At 40.6% G+C, this 22,253-nt stretch overlaps 1 protein-coding gene across 5 annotated transcripts in view; it reads right to left on the bottom strand.

Annotated features, from left to right (window-relative positions):
• Window positions 1-22,253, bottom strand: part of XPO7 (exportin 7) — a 76,572-nt gene that overhangs the window by 39,858 nt on the left and 14,461 nt on the right. For all 5 annotated transcript variants that reach the window (XM_043536558.1, XM_043536557.1, XM_037886436.2 and 2 more), the window contains 3 exons: window positions 5,441-5,587; window positions 3,238-3,331; window positions 118-284 (listed from right to left, as the gene is read on the bottom strand). In XM_043536558.1, coding sequence (XP_043392493.1) covers window positions 118-284; window positions 3,238-3,331; window positions 5,441-5,587 — 408 coding nt within the window. The remainder of the gene's footprint in view (window positions 1-117; window positions 285-3,237; window positions 3,332-5,440; window positions 5,588-22,253) is intronic.

Raw genomic sequence — 22,253 nt, 5'->3', positions numbered from 1 at the left:
CACTTGCCCTGGTTCTCAGAGCATTATATGGCAACTCATGCACAACAAGAACACTCCGATCACACCAGGTTTTTGGTTCCCTCCCCGCCCCACTTTATTTTTAAAGATGTCGCTGACCTGTAAAAACCTTGTGACATCTGTGATCACATTTCTGAAGACATATTCATCCTTCTGACAGTCAAACCAGCCCAACTTTGTGATCCTGGCATATAACTGAATTAGTGCTTGCGTTACAAAAGTTGCCAACTTTGGCCTGGTGGCAAGGTAGTTGAGCACATAGTTCCCTGCAAGACAAAAAAGAAGAATAAAAATAAGGAAATTCCTAGACAAAGAGACTGTTAAGCTGAACATAAGGTTGTGAATCTGCATTAGGAAAAATATCTTTATAAAGCTTACACCGAAACACAGGAAACAAATCACCATGTTGAAAGCATGTAAATGCAGTTATGGTATCCAGACAACCATAACTGACCTTTTATTTCAGGTCTTCTTTGACAGACTAGTCACAATACAATACACCAAGGGTCTGGAGGTTCTAGAGATATGAAATTGTGGGTGGGTATTCATGTAGAACAGTTTCTTCCCACCCAAAAGTGTGTTATTTTGTATTACAAGAGGAATTCAGTCTTTTGTAAGAACACATCTGGCAAGAACTGCTGAAAGGTTGAAGGACCTTTCCCTCAGGACAGGCTCCCCCAACATCAGGGCATTCCGTTGTCCAGTAAGAAAGGAGAAGCTGACTAACTCTGGCTTGGTAAAGCACCGATGACATGCTTTCTCAGGCACCCCAGACTGCAAGTCACCTTGCTATCCCACTCCTGCATCCAGCGTGGCAGAGTCTTGTGTGTGGTAGCTGGGTGTCAGTCCTTCAGCCACTCTCACACACTTCTCAGGGCTCTGCAAGCCCTTACTCAGCCTTGCAGGTAAATAATAGGTGCACCCCAGGCCACGAACCACCCTGAAAACATCCCTCTCACCGGACACTCACAGTAATTAAAAGGTTCACTACTCCCAAGTGAGCAGTACATACACACTAGCTTGTTTGATTCAGCTGAGTATCAGCTCTAACATAACAGCACTGTAATCTATGTATAGTAAAAACAAATGTAAGTTTATTAACAAAGGGAAAGATTTAAGGCACAGTTTGCACAGATAACAAAAACAACGGGTTACAAGTAAAAGAAAAGTATGAAATGCTTGCACTAGGCTAAGACTAAACTTTAACAGGCTGAACTTGTCTAGAGCAATTTCTCACCTATGGCCTTTCTTGCAGCATTTCAACCAAGGTTGGTTGAGATCCTGTTTTCTTTGATACAACTGCACTGCAGGGCACTCGCTCAAGTGCAAGATAAAAGAGGGATCCTTGTGCCTCTCTCTTATACCCCAGAGTCAGAAAGACTGCATGTGGTTTCCTTCCTGGTGTGCTGGCGCCAAAGTGTCTTCCCCCCACCCACCCAAGTTTATTTCGCATTCCCCCTTGATCTGTTTTTCCTGTTGATTCTCATGTGTAAATGGGGCGTCTTTTGTGCTGGACTTTACAACGTTTGAATTACATATAAACAAATGAGGTAGGTGATTCCACTTCTCTTGTCTGGCAAAACCCGCTTGCCAACCGTTCCTGGGAGACAGATTCTAAAACATTTTCAGTATGTACATACAAACAACTTTTTAAATATCACCCGGGCATACATCACATAACTATTATGAGGATCCATATGACATAAGCTTCCATTTTACACCTCACACATACTATGAAAGCAGTGTGTTAGGAGTAGAAAGTTTGTAAGGCCTGATAAGAGATGCTGTTACAGAACAGTAAACCCTTTGCCAGTTGGGCAAAGAAGATTCCCTACGGTCACAACCACACAAAGAAAAGGAGATACCATAGTTACTCTCCCAATAAGACTCTAGTCAGAGATAGGCTTCTACCTCATCCCATCAGAATGACTCTCTCACAGGAACTACTGCAAGTGACAAGTGGAGTCCCACAAAGCATTCTCAATTCTGAAACCATATCTGCCATTCTCTGTCCGGTGGGGCTTGCACACGTGTTCAGGGTCCGATTGCTATATTTGGCATTGGGAGGGAATTTTCCCCCTAAACAGATTGGCAGACACCCTTTGTTTTTTGCCTTCCTCTCCTGCATGGGGCATGCATCACTTGCAGGTTTAAACTAGTGTAAATGGTGAATTCTCTCCAATTGGAAGTCTTTTAATCATGATCTGAGGACTTCGGTAACTCAGCCAGAGGTTATGGTCTATTACAGGAGTAGGTGGGTGATGTTCTGTGGCCTGCAACGTGCAAGAGGTCAGACTACATGATCATGATAGTCCCTTCTGATGTTAATGTTTATGAGTCTATATCCTTGGAAGAGACTGCCCAAGTGTCCTATTCATTTTGCCTTCCTTCCCTAAAAGAAGTGCATCAGTGCAATCAGACCTGCTCTATCACTCCTTAGCACAGATCACTGTCTGGAAAGACAGAACATACAGTAATCTGCGGTCACAATCGGGGTTTACTTTCAGCCTTGGATTACTAGAATTCTAGGTTTTCCAAGTTGCTTTCCACCTTGGCCCACTCTTTAGCGCTGACTAGGATCAGAGCTGTGGCTGAGCTCCTTTGATAGCAGCAGAGCTGCGAAGCTCACCAGTCTCAGTTCAATGCAATTTCGTACAGACAAGAAAACAGGAAAGTTATCCCTGTACTGGGTCACAGGCAAAAAGCAGACTTTAGCCAGTATCTGTCTCCAATGTCTTGGGAGACAATGAACAGAAAGAAATCCCCCCCCCCCCGCCCCCAGCCCTGGACGAAGTAGAAGAACAAAAAAGGGCAAATACAAAATAACCACCTTTCCTAATAACTGGATTCATTAAGATACCGCTTGCTATAAGGAACAAGTAGGGAAGAGAAGGAATTAGGAGATGAATAGCCTAATTTATAGAGAATTGAGTTACTATCTTAAAATTTGTTCATTCATAAGGCCACACATCTGTGATTACTTTGGACCTGGATAACTCCTATCTGGCATTCAAACCCAGTAGTCTCTGGGCTAGGAAAAGATTATCTGACAGCAAAGTTGCCTTTTCACTATACGTTTGAGGCTACCAATGTCCATAAATCTTAGTAGCTCGCAGAAAGACTGTCTGTCACAATGTGGTACTGTTAATTAGTCATTATCCATAGTATTTGCTTGCTATGCCAATGGCTTGGCTAGAGAAAAGAAAGACTTCTACTTACGAATGTCTATTCGCTGTTCCAATGGCAGAGGGTTGTTTGTTCGTGACACAAGTTTTGTAAGGCATGTAGCTGCCAATAATTGGGAGTAGGAGGACTGTAAAGAAACGACACAACAAGCAGCGGTTTAATGTAAGTTTCAGTACAAAAGAGGCCACAGCAGAAGACAAGGTGGTTGTGCACTACGTTAACCCAATAACTTTCAGGTCTCTGAAAACTTGGGCTTCAATATTAGCTCAGTTAACAAGTCTAAATGCTCTTGACTGTCTTAGTTCCTTGTTTCTGTATACACCAAGTTTATCCAAAATATTTTAAAAAGAACATCTAGGAGGCAAAAGCTAACCGGGTGACAGCAGCAGCAGCATAACATGCCCCCCACCTGTGTGCCCCCACATAAGGGTGGAGAGAATGATGGCAAGCAGGAAGGAACAAGTGCCGATAGCAATATGCTGCAGGCGAGTGTTACCGCCCGCTCAGTCCTAGATTTTACACGAACACTTCAAACTCTTCCACTTGACTACAAAACAGGTTAGTTTTCCCTCCCCCTTCATATTTTATTTATATATCATACAGAATAGCACTCGGACCAATGGACATTACTAATTTAATCTAGGGAATAGGATACAGATAATGTGAGTGAACCATCAGAAATCCTAGGCTGTATGAGATTCTATGAATTGCGGGCAGTGTAATTGCAAGTGTTTCTTGTGTTAAATAATACCCAGTACTATAAAAAGGATTTGCCTCTGTAACCTATTCCAAGAATCCAAGAGACCAGAAACCCATTTATAATAATATGCCCAAAGACAGTTTAATGTAAGTGAGTCAGATCATCCAATTTGTGCATCAGCTTTACAAAATGGCAATCTGACACAGACTACAGATACAAAACGGGTTATGTTCAAAGTAATATAGAGACTTCCCATTAAAACTGACCCCTCCTTTTTTCCCTGTGCTAGTTGCTGGTTCCTCCATGGTCAACACAAATGCAATTTGAAACCCAGAGATTAATTTATTTTTTATTCCAAAGAAATTAAGGAGTCCACACACAAAAAACTTACAATACAAAGAGATAAATAATTCAGCTCTTGTGTTCAGCTGGGACTACACTGCACAGTGCCCCATCTCATTCTGGTTCCTTGATCCTTTGAGACAGGATGGCTAATGTTTCCTGATTTTTTGTGAGCAAGGCACTGATCTAATAGACTCGAAGGGCTGAATGCACATTGGGCCATAAGTCAAGCCTCAAAAGGTCCTGTGACCAAGCAATTTTAAGCATAATTTATCCTGCCACAAAATGAATCAAGTGACCACTTAGAAGGGGAAAAAAAATACTGTAAAGATAAAAATGGTTATTTCCTCTGGTTGAAATTGTTGCTAGATTGCTTTGAGGACATTATTGGAGAGGCTAACCTTTGCTTTAAGAGATTCTTAGTAGTAAGATAAAATGGCCCAAAGCAAACGGCTGTTTTAATCCCATCTGAGTCTCAGATCTCATGCTGGGATTTTAATCTTTGATCACATCTTCCAAGCTATTTTAGAACTCCTAAAGCAGTGGAAATATGAAAATTTGCCTTTCAGAGTTAACGTTGTATTCTTAGATCAGGCTGCATAATGGGTTGGCCCATAAGATTAATCAAGAACCCATCTATCAAAAGACAGGTTCTTTTCCATGTGATTCACACTATAAACAGACGCACGGACAAAACTGGAATGATCGTGCAACAGTAGCTCTCTTGCTAGAAGCGTTAGTGACACTTTAGCCCAAATTCACACAATGTTTCCTAGCATGGTTATAGAGTCCTACTTTGTGTTCCCACTCACAATAACCCCTTCCACACTTCATCTCCCCACAACCCACCCAACAACTAACAACTACACTATATCAAGTCTGGACCACATTTCATAACTGTGTTTAAGCATACTTATCTTTGTGGATTAGATGTGCTTTAGGATCTAAGCAGGATTCCTCAAAAGGGAAACCTCTTAGTGGGTACACTCCAATTTTTTCTAAACCAATAGAAAATGCAGGACCAACGGAAGGTTTAAGTCTGGTATGCAGAAGACGTTCGTGAATATTACACGTTCCAGCTTACTGGGTATGCAGAACCTAATGTGCTCCCTGTTTCATTCAGAGCATTCACCCAAAATGCCAAAATTTGAATGCCAGTTCGTTTGAATCTGATTATTATTATTTTCTACGTACACTTCCTCTTTCAAGGAGGAGCTGGCACTTGCTCAGACAGTCGGGGCTGTTGGTGAACTCGACCAAGGCTTTTTCTGCCTGGAGCCGCGTTGCGGTGTCTGTAGTTTCGTACAGCTGCTTGCACAGGTTCTCGAGCTGGGCTAGGCTCTGTAATGGAATGACCACAGGGGGGTGAAGAAAAAAAAAATCAGTTAAAACAATAATATTTCTTTTTACAGGTTTGTTAGGGAGCGACTCGGCCATGCAACCTCTCTCATACGTTTTAAGGAATGAGTATGTTGAAATCATACCTGGCTTTTCAGCGTATGCTACTTTTTTAGACGTTTCATGGCCATCTTCACCTGAATTAGGCACAAAACAATTGCTGCTTGATGGGCACATGAGAAATCCCCCCCGCAAGAGTCACAGATATCCTGCTAGACACCCTGCCTAAGAACGTGTCTTGCACCATCTCCCTACCCTTCCTTAGCATTTTGCAAGAGAGCAAATTCCAATGCTCTGCCACTCACTCCCATGAGTTCAACTTTTATCCAGAGCATGGCCTTTTTCTTAATGTACTGAGTATGGTCAGGAGCCTGGGTTGTATTCCCAACTCTACCACATGCCTCTTGAGTGAGCTTTAATAAGTCACATCTTTGTATCTCTCGTCCCAATCCCACAGAAAGCTCCGTGCATATGGAGTCATATGCCTGCATGGAACCCCACTGACTTCAACGGGGTCTGCCCACCAAGCAAGGACAGGATCAGAGTCCTAGTTTCCTCACCTGTAAAATGGGGCTATAACACTTACCTACGATGCAGGGTTACCAAGAGGCTAAAGCCATTAGCTTGTAAGTCAGATCTTTTTATAGAGGGAGTTATGCAATCACCATGCACATCTATGTTCCTCTATTATAATAATAAAAGTAGGATACGGATTTTTTGAGGGGCGAAGAAAGAGGGGCAATCTGAACCAATTCTGCAATATTCCTTGAAAAGTAAAGAAGCCTGTATCACCACGGGACACCATAAAAGGCTCGTTCACCTGCACATCTACCAAAGTGATATATGCCATCATGTGCCAGCAATACCCCTCTGCCATGTACATTGGCCAAACCGGACAATCTCTATGCAAAAGAATGAATGGACACAAATCAGACGTCAAGAATTATAACATTCAAAAACCAGTCTGAGAACACTTCAACCTCCCTGGTTACTGAATTTCAGACCTAAAAGTCGCAATTCTCTAACAAAAAAAACCCTGCAAAAACAGACTCCAACGAGAAACTGCAGAATTGGAACTAATTTGCAAACTGGACACCAGTTATTAGGCTTGAATAAAGACTGAGAGTGGACGGGTCATTACACGAAGTAAAAACTACTTCCCCATGCTAATTTTTCCCCTATTATTACTCACACCTTCTTGTCAACTGTTTGAAATGGGCCCTCCAGATTATCACTAAAAAAGTTTTTTTTCCTCCTGCAGAAAATAGCCCACCTTAATTGATTAGTTTCGTTACAGTTGGTATGGCAACACCCATTTTTTTTTATGTTCTCTGTGTTATACATCTTCCTACTGTATTTTCCACTGCATGCATCTGATGAAGTGGGTTTTAGCCCACAAAAGCTTTATAGCCAAATAAATTTGTTAGTCTCTAATGTGCCACAAGCACTCCTCGTGGTTTGTTTTTTTTTGGTGTACACAGACTAACATGGTTACCACTCTGAAACCTGTCACCAATTCCTTCAGTTACCGATGCTCCCATCACATCAGCCTTTCAAGATATAACAAGTTACAGAGCTTCCTCCAGGAGAATCACTAACGTAGTTCCAAATCATAGCTATACCAGGAGCACATTCATAATCATTTTTGCTGCTTCCTCTGCTTTCAGACTACACACAACAAGCTTTCCATTATACCCAATTCACTACTGGCCAGGGAGCAGGAGTAATTAGGTGTCTTGTTGAACAGGTGGCTACCGTGTAATAGCATCATGTATTGCTGCCACGACAGCCTGCCAGACTGAACATACTCCTGAAGGTACCCTCCTATCCCCCTAATCTTTACTGTCATTCTTGCCTCTAAGCTTTGGTCTTTGCTCTCAGAATAAACTACTCTCTGCACACACTAAAACCTCTCTACTAAGAAGGTCCTTAGAATTACGCTGAAGTTATTTAAAAGTACAGATTATTAGCACAGCTTCCCCTCTACCATACATGTCCTCCTCCTCCAGAGTAAGACTGGAAGCATTCTGTGCTTCATAAACATTAATTTATTTGCTACCAAAGAATTTCTAATATTAAATTTTCAACTTGTTTTCCTCCCTTAAGTTCAAGCATTTGTGCCTGGGGCTGAAAGATCAGGAACACAGAACACTGCATTACAAAGATGTTTTATCAGGGGAGGAACTGAATAGGCTAGGGGAAGAGAGAAAGAACTTCTTGAGGGGTAAGAGATGAGATGGGATCAGTAAAAAAGGCTGAATGCTTGAGAAGGAAAACCTAGTGTGTTATTCCAAGTATATTTATATAGCCTTTGGCAGCGTAACTCCTCCCCCTCCCAACCCATATGGCTACTGGTAAGCAATGAATCTGTGAGCTGCATGGTTCGTTTAAGGTCTTGGTTTTGATCTATGACAGCCCTATCTGGCTTGAGACCTGCTTGCTGGAGAGACCCTCCCTTCCCATTCAATACTGACACAGACTGAGGTCAGCAGAAAGAAAAGGAGTACTTGTGGCACCTTAGAGACTAACCAATTTATTTGAGCATAAGCTTTCGTGAGCTACAGCTCACTTCAACTGGAGTACCCCCTCCTCTATTTAAGAAACAGTTGCCAGTAAGATAGTCTCTATGAAAGGCCCTCAATTACTCAAGTTTCAGAATTTATTCCTCCTCCCTCCATCCCATAATCCAAAATGGATTACATCTGTGCAAGTCCCGTCCATTTACTCAGGTTTCTGTGGAACGAAAGACATGACAACAGCTGACATTTGTGGGTGAAGTGGGGTGTTATGAGTTTGATTTTATCTCTGGTTCCAGAGGAGATTATTTTGATAAATTCTTAGACTATTTTAATTGAAGTAAAAGCTATCTAGAGCTCATATGGGATGTATATTTCAATACAGTTTCCCTGTGAAGGTGGTCCCTGACTATTTATATTATTATTTCAAATTTCTGGAGAATCTAATTTCTCTTCCACCCCTATGTTTATTGCGGTTACCCTGCAATGTAATGCAAAGGTGGGGACACACTTGTTTGTTGGAGGATTTTGTCTCAGATCAGCTTCATTCTTGAGAATTTAAGTCTATGAGCTGGTCTACTTTAGAAAAGTTGCACTTTAGAAAAGTTGCACTGGTGTGACTAAATGAATTTTAAAAAAAAATATCAATGCATACCCCTAACATTCAAGTACTTAAACTGGTTTAAGCCTCACTTAAATTGATTTAGCTTAATTCACTACATTTACCAATTTATAATGATTTATCTTAAGGAAGGTTTAAACTGATTTAAGTGCATCTGTAGAGGTTTGCATTGGTGGAGTTAAAATTAATTTTAAATCCATTTAATTCTATTGGTGTAACTTGTCTAATATACATTAGCCCTATCTACACTGACTTCAGTTTGTATTTGTAAGTGATGACCTTTTGTTTAAAAAACAAAAACACAAAACAAGAACACTGTTCATTACCTGTTGTTGAGCAAAAGGTTGTAGTTTCGTTTAACGGTCTAAGTTTAGTTTCCTTGAAACAAAAGCTGCCACTGTGCTGTCAAACACATGGGCATGTGCAATGCTATGTCTGCTGTAAAAATTGCTTACCTCACTCCCATGTCTCAGATCAAGATTAAGATTTGAGGCTGCTCTGATCTGGTAGGAGAACGCTGGCTCCCTTCACAGGCACACTCTCACGCGGCCTCAGAGATCAGTTTCACATTGTCTCAAATAATCAAGAGGAAAATTTCCACTAATCAAATCCCAGAAAGTATTTTGAAATCTACTTTGCTTTCAAGTTTTAAGTAGCTCTTTTTAACCTCATACCCAAACCTATCAGTTCAAGAGGTTTAACTCCAGACACAGTTCTTTCTGCCCAAGGGTCTACTGAACAAGAGAATCACAAATCCCAGCATCTCACCAAATGAGAAGCCAAGGATATATTGGCACAGAGTTTAAAATGAGGACTGCTGAGCTCAGTGAGAACATATTGCAATAAAAGATAAGGTAAGTGGCAATGAAGTCAGCTTTATTACAGTACAATCCAACTGGTATATCCCAATGGAAAAAATAATGTACCAATTAAGCAATCGAAGGCTCATTGGGAATGTGTCATTCTTGAAGATGTTCACTTATTTCCATGAATTGCTTTATAAATAATTAATGTCCACAGCACTGAAGTATAACAGCAAAACTAGCTTATTGCGGTGCAGGATTTTAGGCAGGACACTCATACCACTGATGTTCAAACCAAAGTAGGCCAGTAATAACCTCTCCTTTCTGGGGGCAAACATGAAAGGATATTACACTGGGGATTAACACACACGTCCTTCTTCCCACTTTGGAAGCCTGGGTTCAGGTAGTGGTGAAAGTTACAAGTGTAATGAGTTAGATCATTTTAGTCTCATATCGCTAAATCCACAGCGCACTTTGGAACAATGCAGAAGAATCAGAAATCTTGGCTCACAAGAAATCTAGCAATGAAGTAGCTGCAGATGCTGCAGGGTAATATTACAGTGCCTCACTAGAGCTGTACGGGGAGAGCTTGCAAAGCTCTTGTTCATACTATGCCTTGCCTTTGAGAGCACTCTCAATAGGCCTCTTTCACAAGCACCAAGTTAGTCAGGGTTCGTGTACACTATACCTAGTCTGACCTCCTTTAGAGGACAGGCCACCCTCACCTCCCCATCCCACGAAACCCAACCACTGAAATTAGACCAAAGTACTGCAGCCCTTAGAAGACTAAACTATCATGTGCCATAGGCAGAGAACAGAAGAGATGGAGCTGCACCAATTCTTGAGGTCCCTGCAATGGCAAATTCCAAATGTGGTTTTATTTACTTATAAGTCATAGTAACGTTGTTTAGGGGTCCATCACCACAGAAAGCATACATTAGAAAACATTACTGTTAAGTGAAAGGTCTCATTTAAATGGAATGAAAGTCATTAGGCTGCCACTTATCCTTAAATGGGACTCTTGCCAAGGATGTAAAAATCTGGGGTGAAATTCTAGCCCCATTAAAATCAGTAAGAGTTTTGCCAGCGACTTCCATGGAGACAGAATTACACTCTTGGTGAGTGCTTTTGTTTTTTTATGATGAATGAGGCAGATCTGAAAGTTACATGTTCTTTCAAATTTAGAAGCATCAGGAATAGAGAGTCTGGTCTTGCCTAGTTTTGTTGGAGGCCCAGTGGGAGTAAGAAAAGAGGTTTATTTTTTGAATTAATATCTTAATTTTAGGGGAACAGATGTTCAGTCTTTAAACACAGGCTTCCTTTATTCAGTGTGTTACTAAGTCAATGAAGTTAAAATAGGTGTTACCATATACAATCCAGCAAAGAGTTTTAACCTCATTAAAAATCATTTCCCTCTTAACAGTTCAATTTTCAGTCTTGCCTTTTGTGCTATCATTTACATCGGCTCTGCAAACACCATAGTCTTCCAGCCAAGACAGGATAAGAGTTTCTAAAACACTAAACAAAAACACCCTGTGGAGAATGAGGGAGATGGCTCAGTTATTTATTAAGAATCCCCTATGTACTTCAGTTTACCGCTGATATTTGCCTGTCTCTCTGCACTCATCTAAGTCAAAGGAGGCAGTTAGGCAGAACAAAGCAGGAACCTAAATAATGAAATAAGACACCAATGGTAAACAACTACAAGGGAGTTAAGACAACAATGGCTGGGCCAGAAAGTGGGAAGATGCTATTTTCCAGACGACAGGCAGAGTTAAGGGTTACCAATGCTGAAAATGTAAGATGGAAAAAGAGACTACAGTTAAAAAGACAACCTGAAACAAGGATGCAGATACTGATTGTCAGTAGCTGCCTGGGGGTGGGGTGCTGACAGAGAAACTGCAGCAAGCAAACTGACTATCCTCAGCTAGAGATGAAAGTAACGGGTGAGTAGAGCTTACCAAAGCTTGCAAGAAAAGATTAAGGTTTAGGTAAGAGGAAATACATGCACAAGTCTTTGCTTTAACCCATCTCTCTGCTGTGTATCCTTGGGTAAATAAATACTTGTCTTTGAAGAAGCCGTGAGAGTCACTTTAATCGGTTGCTAGTCCCAAGCTCCCAGAGGGAAAGGGCTTACAGGCGCCAAACAGGTGCTGGATGGACCTGATGTAAAGTTGGTAAACACGGGACTGCAGCTCAGAGACCCAGTCTAGGAATGGGAGGACTTCAGGGTTCCACCCAGAGAGAGAGGTGAAGATAGTGAAATCTGTCAAAGGGGTGCACTGGAGAGGATCTAAAAGGGATCTAAAGCGCAGCTTGCCTTGTGTCTAGGCAGCCCCAAAACCTTGCTTCCCCCCAGATTTTGAAGAGATAGCCTATTGCATATAGACATCATAAAGCAACCAATTTTTTTCTGCTTCATAGATCACCTGTAACTTACTTCAACATATCCAGGTATTGGATTAGATATTATACGTTAATGTGCACCAAAATAACCACTGCAGAACAGGGAAAGTGAAGGATGAAGGGGATGCTTTTATTTGGCATTTCCTTGCATTTGTCAGTTAGAAGCAATGCCTGAATAGTAGTTTTATTGTTAATCCACTCAAACACCAAGAAAACATCCACAGAAGGCAGTACACCAATGAGATCATTCTCTTCGATGAAAATCTTATTGACTAATTTAAGACGAGTTTCACTGATGGATATTTATGCCCTCACACTGGTAAAGTAATTACATGAATAAATGGACTCTCTCAACAGCCCTTGTGCTGCATTCTAGGTTTGCAGTGGTGAATCGTAAGTGAACCTCAATCTTTGTGCCTTAGTTTACTCATTTGGAAAATGACCACCGTATTACTCACCTAACATGTTTTGGAGAGAATAGATTGCAATGCAAAATTAAATGTTAGCTGAGACACCATTGGCTATACTGTGATAGCTATCACAATAGAGTACAGGTAGACATGTTCTCTTGCACAAATAGAGCACTGCCATACAACTGTCACAAGAGAAATTTTTGATGCTCTGTTGTTGAAATGGTCGACTAATAAGCCATTAGGATATCACTACTAGTAACAACCCTCTATAATTCAGGCAAACTGCCCGGAGAGCAGGAAAAGCAGCACACAATGTTGGGGTTGGTTGTGAAGTTCTGGCCAGAGACCTCTTACACTAGGGCCTGTAGCATATTAGCCACTAGTGAGTTTTAGACAGACAACTACCTGTAAACTTTTTACCAACTAATAGTTTATACAGAAAACTGCTTTATCAGTCTGGGATACATTGATAAAAATAAAACAAAATCTGAAAACCCCAAGGCTTGAGCTCCTCAAACAAGGCTCAAGTTACAGTTTAAAGTTAGCATTTACACTTCAGCTCCATAAACAAATAATTTTAATCCCTCAGATTTGAGACATTTCTGTGCTGATATCACATTTTCCTCCCTTACTGACGAAGTCTGAAAGCAGAACAGATTAAAGATGTAACTAAATTAAAAACAGGGAAGTCAGAGGACATTTAACCATGGATTCCTCTTTGGCCTAAAATGCAAGACATCCTTCTCTGAATCCACAGCGTTAGAAAGTGGCATCAACAAGACATTCTAAAGGGACTATCCCTGACAGGTGTTTGTCCAACCTGTATTCGAAAAACTCAACTGATGGGGATTCTACAACCTCCCTTGAAAGCCTATTCCAGAGCTTAAGCTATCCTTATAGTTAAGGAAGTTTTTCCTAATATCTAACCTCAAATCTCCCCCTTGCTGCAGATTAAGCCCATTACTTCTTGTCCTACCTTCAGAAGACAGAGAACAATTGCTCTCAGTCCTCTTTATAACAGTCCTTAACATATTTGAAGACTGCTACTAGGTCCCTTGTCAGTCTTAGTTTCTCAAGATTAAACATGCCCCCTCCTTCCCCCAAATCTTTCCTCCTAGGTCAGGTTTTCTAAACCTTCTATCATTTTTCTTATTCTCCTCTAGACTCTCCAATTTGTCCACATCTTTCCTGAAATGCAGTGCCCAGAATTAGATACATTAGTCCAGCTGAGGCCTCTCCAGTGCCAAGTAGAGAGGGACAATTGCTGTGTCTTACATACAACTCTCCTGTTAATACATCCCAGAATGATATTTGCTTTTTTCGCAGCTGCATCGTATTGCCTACTCATTCAATTTGTGATCCACTATAAACCTTAGATCTTTTTCAGCAGTACTACCACGTAAGCCAATTATTCCCCATTCTGTAGTTGTGCATTTGATTTTTCCTTCCTAAATGAAGTACTTTGCACTTGTCTATTGAATTTCATCTTTGCGATTTCAGACCAATTCTCCAGTTTCTCAAGGTTGTTTTGAATTTGAATCCTGTCCTCCAAAGTGCTTGCAACCCCACCCATCTTGGCGTCATCTGCAAATTTTATAAGCTCTATAAACTTTATATGCTCTACTCCATTACCCAAGTCATTAATGAAAATATCAACTAGTACTGGATCCAGGATTGACCCCTGCAGGTCCCTCTAGATACATCCTCCCTGTTTGACAGCGAGCCATTGATAACTACTCTGAGTAAGGTCTTTCAACCATTTCTGATTCCATCTTATAATAATTTCATCTAGACTACATTTCCCTACTTTGCTTATATCATCATCATGTGGGACTATGCCTAAAGCCTTACTAAAAATCAAGATGTGATATATCTACTACTTCCCTGTCAAAGAAGAAAATTAGGTTGGTTTGGCATGATTTGTTCTTGACAAAGCCATGCTAACTATTCCTTTTAACCCTAGTATCCGCCAGGTGCTTACAAATTGATTGTTTAATAATTTGTTGCAGTATTTTTCCAGGTATCCAAGTTAGGCTGACTGGTCTATAATTCCCAGGTCCTCTTTGTTCCCCTTTTTAAAGTTAGGTAGTATGTTTGCCCTTCTTCAGTCTCTGGGACCTCAACCGACCTCCAAGAGTTCTCAAAGATAATTGCTAATGGTTCTGAATTAGATTCAGCTTGCTCTCAAATACCTGAGGATGAATTTCATCAGGCCCTGCTGATTTGAATACATCTAACTTATGTAAGTATTCTTTAAGTGGTTCTTTCCCTATTTTGGCTTGCGTTCCTTCCCGAGTTGTTAATATTAACTGTGTCGAGCATCTAATCACCATTAACCTTTTTAGCGAAGGCTGAAGCAAAATAGGTATTAAACACCTCAACGTTCTTGATGTCACCAGTTATTAGCTCCTCTTTGCCGCTAAGTAGAGGACCTACACTTTCCTTCATCTTTCTCTGGCTCCTAATGTATTTAAAGAACATCTTCTTATTGCCTTTTATATCCCTAGCGAGGTTTAACTCATTTTCGTGTCTTAGATTTTCTGCAAGATCTTAATACACAACGACAATGGACCCGATTCTCAGCTACTGAAGTCAGCATAGCTCCATTGGCTTCAATAGAGCTATGACAATGTACACAATCTGAATATGAACCTGTATACGAACTATTAAACATTGACCTAATATTCTATTTCCAAAATTAAAAACAAAAGGATACACTTAAAAAAAAAAAAGGATTGACAACCAACTGTATATAGTTTCACACTACTGTCCATTCTTTAATATTTTGTTAGAGGCCTGGATATAACATTTCCCTCCTAATAAATGGCCTCTCTGTCTTCTGGCAAATATTGATTCTTCTCCTCCAGCGTTCTGAACTTTGTTGAAATAAACTTGGCTCCTTTTGTTTAACACCATTTTCCACTTGTCATGACAAATCATCCTTGTTTGTACACAAAACTCGGTCAGCGTTAGCCTAGCACTCAGAATAAGGTTTGTTAGTTAACTGCTTCAGAACCAAAACAAACGTACATGAGTGGTTGAGAAAAATCATGGTTATTCCATCTGTTTTCATTCTTTAAAAAGTTTCTCAGCAACAAAAAAGAAGAAAAGAAGATAAGGAATCAGGACCTCCATGATCTTGACCTTTTGAGGAAAGTTTCATGTTGGGCTGCCGATGTCCCTTTAATTAAAGAATAAGCTGTTGTTTTGTTTAGCCTGACTAGCTATTACTACCACCAACATTGCAGGCAGCAGTACTGAAATTCCTGTTTTTAGTGACTGTTCACTGCTTTAGCAGGTAGAAATGTAGGCCAGCTGGAGCCGAGAGGGAAAAGATTTTGGGTAGGTCTACAATGGAGATGGAAGGTCTGAGTTCCAGCTCAAGCAGACACACCTGCCTTTGCTCTGATCCAGGTAGTGCACTAAAAACAGAACGGTTGCTGTATGGTGTAAGGGGCTAGCTGCCTGAGTATGATCCCATCTGAGACCCTAGGACTATATTCAGGGTAGCTACACTTCAGAGCTAGCACACTAACCACAGATCGAGCTTGTGTGATTATGTCTAAGTGAACTGGGAATTGCACCTTCCAGTTTTAGTGGAGACACACCCATAATCACTCTACAATTCCTGAGCATGTGTTGTGATGTATAACAAACGTAAAGCAGAGGTGAACATAGCAAAGAAAGATGAAGATTTGATTAACTTAAAACTCAATCAACAGGCAGAATTATTACCACTATCCAACCCCAAAAGAGTCCGCAAAAAACTGTCCTCTTTGGGGATGAAAGTTAACACACTGTCATGCCATTTAAACACACAAGCCTTCCTTCCCACTTTGGAAGCCTAGGTTCGAACTGTAGCATAAGCCACAATGTGAAGTTGTTTTAGCCTCTGAGGGGCAATAGGTGCATTATCTATAAATTCAGAGTGCAATTTGGAACAATGCAGAGGAATTAGCAATCTACTCAGGAGAAACAGGAGGTGCATGAGAAAGTTGTGTGGGGGATGGGAAGCTTGCACAGCCTCTATTCCCAACGGCCCCCATTCAGAAAAGCATGTAAGCATGTGCTTGACTTTCCTATGCCTATGATCTTAGGAGCATCATCAATTCACTACTTTCACAAGCACCAGATTCAAACAACACTGAAAGAATTCCTGCCCATTCCTCTGGAGAGCTTTATTTTAATTTTGAGTCATAATGTTACTGTCGAGGTTTATCATCATATACAGTATACAACATTAGAAGACACTGCCATTAAGTCTCAGGGCTTGTCTAACTTTCCTGAGTGTGTCCGTGCAAAGTGATTTAACTGTCAATTTAATGCACATTGGTTAAATTGTATTAAACTAAACCAGACTAAGGTCACTTTACTTCCAAACGACAACCTCCACATGGGGGTTTAGTGCACATTAGCTTCACATCTTTAGTTAATTCATCTTAACTTTGAGTGTCCCCATGTAGACATGCCTCACGTTAAAATTAGCCCGACACTCCCTTAGCTTGCCCAAAGTATCCAGGTGCAGAAGGGACATCTTGTAAGGGAATCTTTTAAGGCACATATATAGAAACACCAGAGGACAACAGGGCAACTGAAGGATGGAGTGGATGGCTGAACTTGGGATTTCCTTGTATGTGTCAGATTCAGTCCATGAATGGCAATATTTTTTAATTGAATGTCCTCAGCAGCCAGAAAACATTTACAGTACAAACTGTGTAATCCAATCAGATGACTTTCTCTGATAAAAATCTTTTAGGTGCTATTTTAGAGAGATCCTCACTGATGGATATTTCTCTCCTTGCATGCCTTAACTAGATCACCTATTCCATTAATACGCAGAACACTTCAACTGTACTGATGCTATATTCCAAGTTTGCAAAGCTAAGCCTTCAGCATACTCTACCAAAATTGCAGTGACAGAATACAGGAGTTTCTTCTCCCCTCCTCCAGCAGAGACTAAGAGAAAAATTAGACTAGCTTTCCTCTAGCAGTGACTACTTTTCTGGATGTCACATGATCTGCTGTTAGGAGTAAAAAATAGGTGGGAATTATTTAAACTTCAGAGACTAGGCAAGATCTACTGTTTTTACCAAGATAAAAATACCATGTAGTATAGCGATTATGTAGAGCAGGAACCCTGTATATAGTAGATAAGGGCTAAAGCGTGAGACAGCAAAGTATTCAAATGCTAGTTGAGTTCTAAAAGTTAAACACAAACAGAACTAAAACGAGTGGAAGGCACCTAAGTGAAGGGGACCCAAAAGAGAGGATGCCAAAAAGTTACAAACCACACTTATGTCCATCACACCTTTCATTCAAGAAATGCTCTTTATAAACACTAAACACACTTGAGATCGGAAACTATCCGTTTAACATGTATGGTAACAGAAGCAGAACAGTTAACTGACAGTGTCAAATGGAAGAGCATCCAGCAATCCTGGCTGCTGATGTTCTGTTCTTGCCACTAGATGACACTTCTACTCAGCAACACACCACTTTGCCACAGTGTCACAGCAACTTAGGTTGCCAATTTGGACACAAAGAAGAGAGAAACTGAGTCACTCAAAGTAGTGAGGAGGTCATCAACTCTCTCCCCTGCCAATGCAGGATTGTTCCCAAAGTTATTTAGCACTCCCAGCATGTTAATATTAAAATCCTAATACATTAGTGTAAAATACTCTGTTGTAAACACTCTTAGAGGCCTAAAGTATCCTATGTAAAAGTGGTAAAATGTCAAATTTCTCTTGCATTTCACACTGTGTTAAGTAAGGCCATAAGACAGCCTGAAACGTCAGTAATTTCTTAGATGGAGTATTTGTTATAACCTCATGTTTAAACGTCTCTGATCTAGGAGTGAATTTTTCATATAACCACACCTCATGACAACATAGGACACTAGATGAAAAAGCAAACCACTATCACATACACACTTGCTAACAATTCTGCACGCTCAGTTTCTCTGATTAAATTCTTAAGCATTTCCATTTTCTAGAAAATCATCTTTTAAGTTTTTCTCCCCTAGTCTTCCTGTTATCTTTGCCGCATACAAATGGTCAGGATTACAATTTATTTGTAAACAAACATTTTATTGAACACACTGGATGCATGCTGAAGAATTTCCATGTTGCATGGACGGTATTTTCTAAATGTGGGGTGAAACTGATTATTCTAAGACTCATAAGTGAAATTTAACAATACTGTGTTGAGTCAGTAGCTATTCACACTCCTCAGTCCTGACCTACATCTAAAGAAGAATAGACTCAGAGCAGAAACAGCTGTAAAGAAAGTTGACTATAGCCCCATCCCCCATTTGACGGTATCTATTCCTTATTAGCTCATCACCCTGATATAAACAGAAGCCATGCAGGATTCTGTACAAGTCATACAATTTTAACAAGTCTGTTTGTACACCTAAAACCTTAAAAATATGCAAAGATAAAAGAACATTTTTTCCTCTACCCTCCTGTGCTCCCATTAAGCTAAATAAAATTTAAGTGTTGAATTTTAACTGCCAGGGTCCCCCATCAGGGCCGCAAAATGCTTTGAGATCCTCTGATGAAAGGTATTACACAAGTGCAACACACCATGGCACTGTCTGAAATAGCAAATTTCTTGATTCAAAGACATCATTCCATCTGTCGTATAACTCTTCTCGCTGAGGAAGAAAAACACATGAAACCAACAAACTTGAGAAACAGATGAGCAGATACATTTCCCTCCCTGAAAATGGATATGGAAGTTTTTTCTTGGGCCAAGATCACTATAACATGCTCATAGGGCATGGCTACACTGGAAACTTCAAAGCACTGTCACGGGAGTGCTCCCATGGCAGTGCTTTGAAGTGCGAGTGTGGTCGCAAGAGAACTCTCCCAGCACTCCTGGTAATCCACATCCATGAGGGGATTAGCTCCGAGCATGGCTCCCAGCGCTCAGAGCCTGTTCACAGGAGCGCTTTAAAGCGCTCTGACTTGCTGTGCTCAGGGGGGTGATTTTTCACCCCCCTGAGCCAGCAAGTTAGAACGCTATAAAATGTAAGTGTAGTCAAGCCCTTTTTTGAAACACCCCATCCTGTTAGCAGGTGGGGATCTTGTTGGGAAATAGCTAAGGGGATACTGTTGACTGACTGAGGCACGGGGCTCATTATCTTAACAAGATTAAGTGAGGAGTTCTACAGGAGATCTAGAGTGTGGGCTGAACATTCCTGTGGTAGGAAACACCAAACCTTTGAAGGCCTAGGATGAACTCTGTGTTCATCTGAACAAGTGGGTTTTTTAGCCATGAAAGCTTATGGCCAAATAAATATGGTAGTCTTTAAAGTGCCACCAGACTCCTTGTTATTGGTTTCTTTCTCTCTTTGTTAATAAGCCAAACTCCAAGGAAGGGAATGAGCTTTTGATCCTATAGTGTGTGAACTTTGCTTGAGAACGGTTAGGGAAAGGCATCTGCTTACAACTGCATAGTTTTAGCCCTAAGCAAATTTTACGTCAATACAGTTTCCAGAGTGTGTGATCTTCAAATGATAAATAACCCCAACAAAACAGCTACTGAAAAAGGAGGCTTCAGGAAATGGCTGTGGAATTGATCCTATATTACATGGTTGCTTAAGAAACACTCTTTGCATACAAGGGCTGCAATAAGCTTTAAGCAAGTTTAGTTCAATGGAGTCTGACTTAGCCATGCTGATAGTTCCTGTTTCAGATAATTGAGGAAATGTATGCTGCATTTGGCACCTCTGGAATGCTGGCTGAAGCATGAAGGGACATATGAATCTTCAGCGCATCTGGCACGTAAATATCTTGTGAGGCCGGATACAACAGTGCCATGCCAACTCCTATTCTCACTATCAGGTGACACTGTCAGCAAGAAGCGGGAAACATTATCTCCTGCAAATTGTAACAAAACTTGTTTGTCTGAGCAACTGGCTGAAGGATTGAATGGACTTGTAGAATTATGTACCAAAAAAAACTGCATTCAAAAATAAAACAATGTAAAACTTTAGAGCCTACATTTGTAAGCTCAACTTTCATGATAAAGAGATTGCACTACAGTACTTGTATTAGATGAGTTGAAAAATACTATTTCTTTTGTTTACTGTGAAAATATTTGTAATAAAAAATATAAAATGAGCACTATATACTTTGTATGGTGTTGTAATTGAAATCAATATATTTGAAAATGTAGAAAACATCCAAAAATAATAAATGATATTCTATTATTAAGAGCGCAATTAATCGTGATTTTTTTAAATCGCTTGACAGCCCTACTATTTATGCACTTCTAGCACGTCACAATTATTTACTGCAATAGTATCCATAGCGATCTCCTTGCATCTTTCAGGGAGTCAATAAAAATTCCTCATTTTCTCCCCTACAGCAAACATTCTTCTAACCAAGGTAGGCTGGATGGGATTTCTTTTAGAGTCTAGCAATGCCACTGTCATAAATATAAAGGGAAGGGTAAATACCTTTAAAATCCCTCCTGGCCAGAGGAAAAACCCTTTCACCTGTAAAGGGTTAAGAAGCTAAGATAACCTCGCTGGCACCTGACCAAAATGACCAATAAGGAGACAAGATACTTTCAAAGCTGGGGCCTGGGCGGAGAAACAAGGGTTCTCTCTGTCTGTGTGATGCTTTTGCAGGGACCAGAGCAGGAATGCAGGTCAGAACTCCTGTAAAAAGTTAGTAAGCAATCTAGTTAGATATGCGTTAAATTCTGTTTTGTTTAAATGGCTGATAAAATAAGTTGTGCTGAATGGAATGTATATTCCTGTTTTTGTGTCTTTTTGTAACTTAAGGTTTTGCCTAGAGGGATTCTCTCTGTTTTGAATCTGATTACCCTGTAAGGTATTTACCATCCTGATTTTACAGAGGTGATTCTTTTACTTTTCTTTAATTAAAATTATCTTTTAAGAACCTGATTGCTTTTTCATTGTTCTTAAGATCCAAGGGTTTGGGTCTGCGTTCACCTACGCAAATTGGTGAGGATTTTTATCAAGCCTTCCCCAGGAAAGAAGGTGTAGTGCTTAGGGGCATATTTTTGGGCGGGGGGGGGGGGGGGGGGGAGATGTTTCCAAGTGGGCACCTCCCCTGTTATTATTGTTAGACACTTTGGTGGTGGCAGCGTTTAACCTAAGCTGGTAAGAATAAGCTTAGGGGGTCTTTCATACAAGTGCCCACATCTGTACCCTAGAGTTCAGAGTCGGGAAGGAACCTTGACAGCCACTCCTACTCTGGTTCTGTAGAACAACTCGAGGCACCTGTTACAAAACTCCCAGCACTTGCTGACCCAGAGCGGCAAATTCCGACTTGGGAATCCAACAATGCTTTGTGGCATCATTTCTGATTTAGCACGGGATTGTGCTGTGCACACAAGTGGTAAAATGTGTAGCGTTTCCAGGGCAGATCACTCATAAAAACCTACAAAAGGTACATATCTAGTTTTAGACATGCTGCAAAAACTGTCCTTCCTCACCGACACCTACCATAAATGAGCTACCAAAGTTTATTACTTCTTTAGGACCAAAAAGGTACTCAACACTCTATATTGTTCATAAACAGAGGCAATTCCTGCCCCAGGGAGTTTATAATTTAAAGAACAAGAATGAGAGAGTTTAAGTAGGAGGTGAAACTGCTGACATGCAACAGTAGAAACTAGTCAATAACCTACTCAGATGCAAACAAATATCGCAGCATAATTTCACTGAGGCTCAGCTCTCCTCCCCCCACCCAAATAAGGACGACAGTTTGTTACAGGGTATTAAAAGGAGGAATGATAATAATGTGCCTAGTTTAGTAATATAAAAGCATGCCTTCGGTGAGTATGTGATGGTTATGCTCGTGGCACTTACAT

The sequence above is a fragment of the Chelonia mydas genome, chromosome 26 (genome assembly GCF_015237465.2).
Source record: "Chelonia mydas isolate rCheMyd1 chromosome 26, rCheMyd1.pri.v2, whole genome shotgun sequence".
NCBI classification, from domain to species: Eukaryota; Metazoa; Chordata; order Testudines; family Cheloniidae; genus Chelonia; species Chelonia mydas.
The sequence above is the reverse complement of the archived record's forward strand: the minus strand, read 5'-3'. Positions and strand labels throughout refer to the sequence as shown.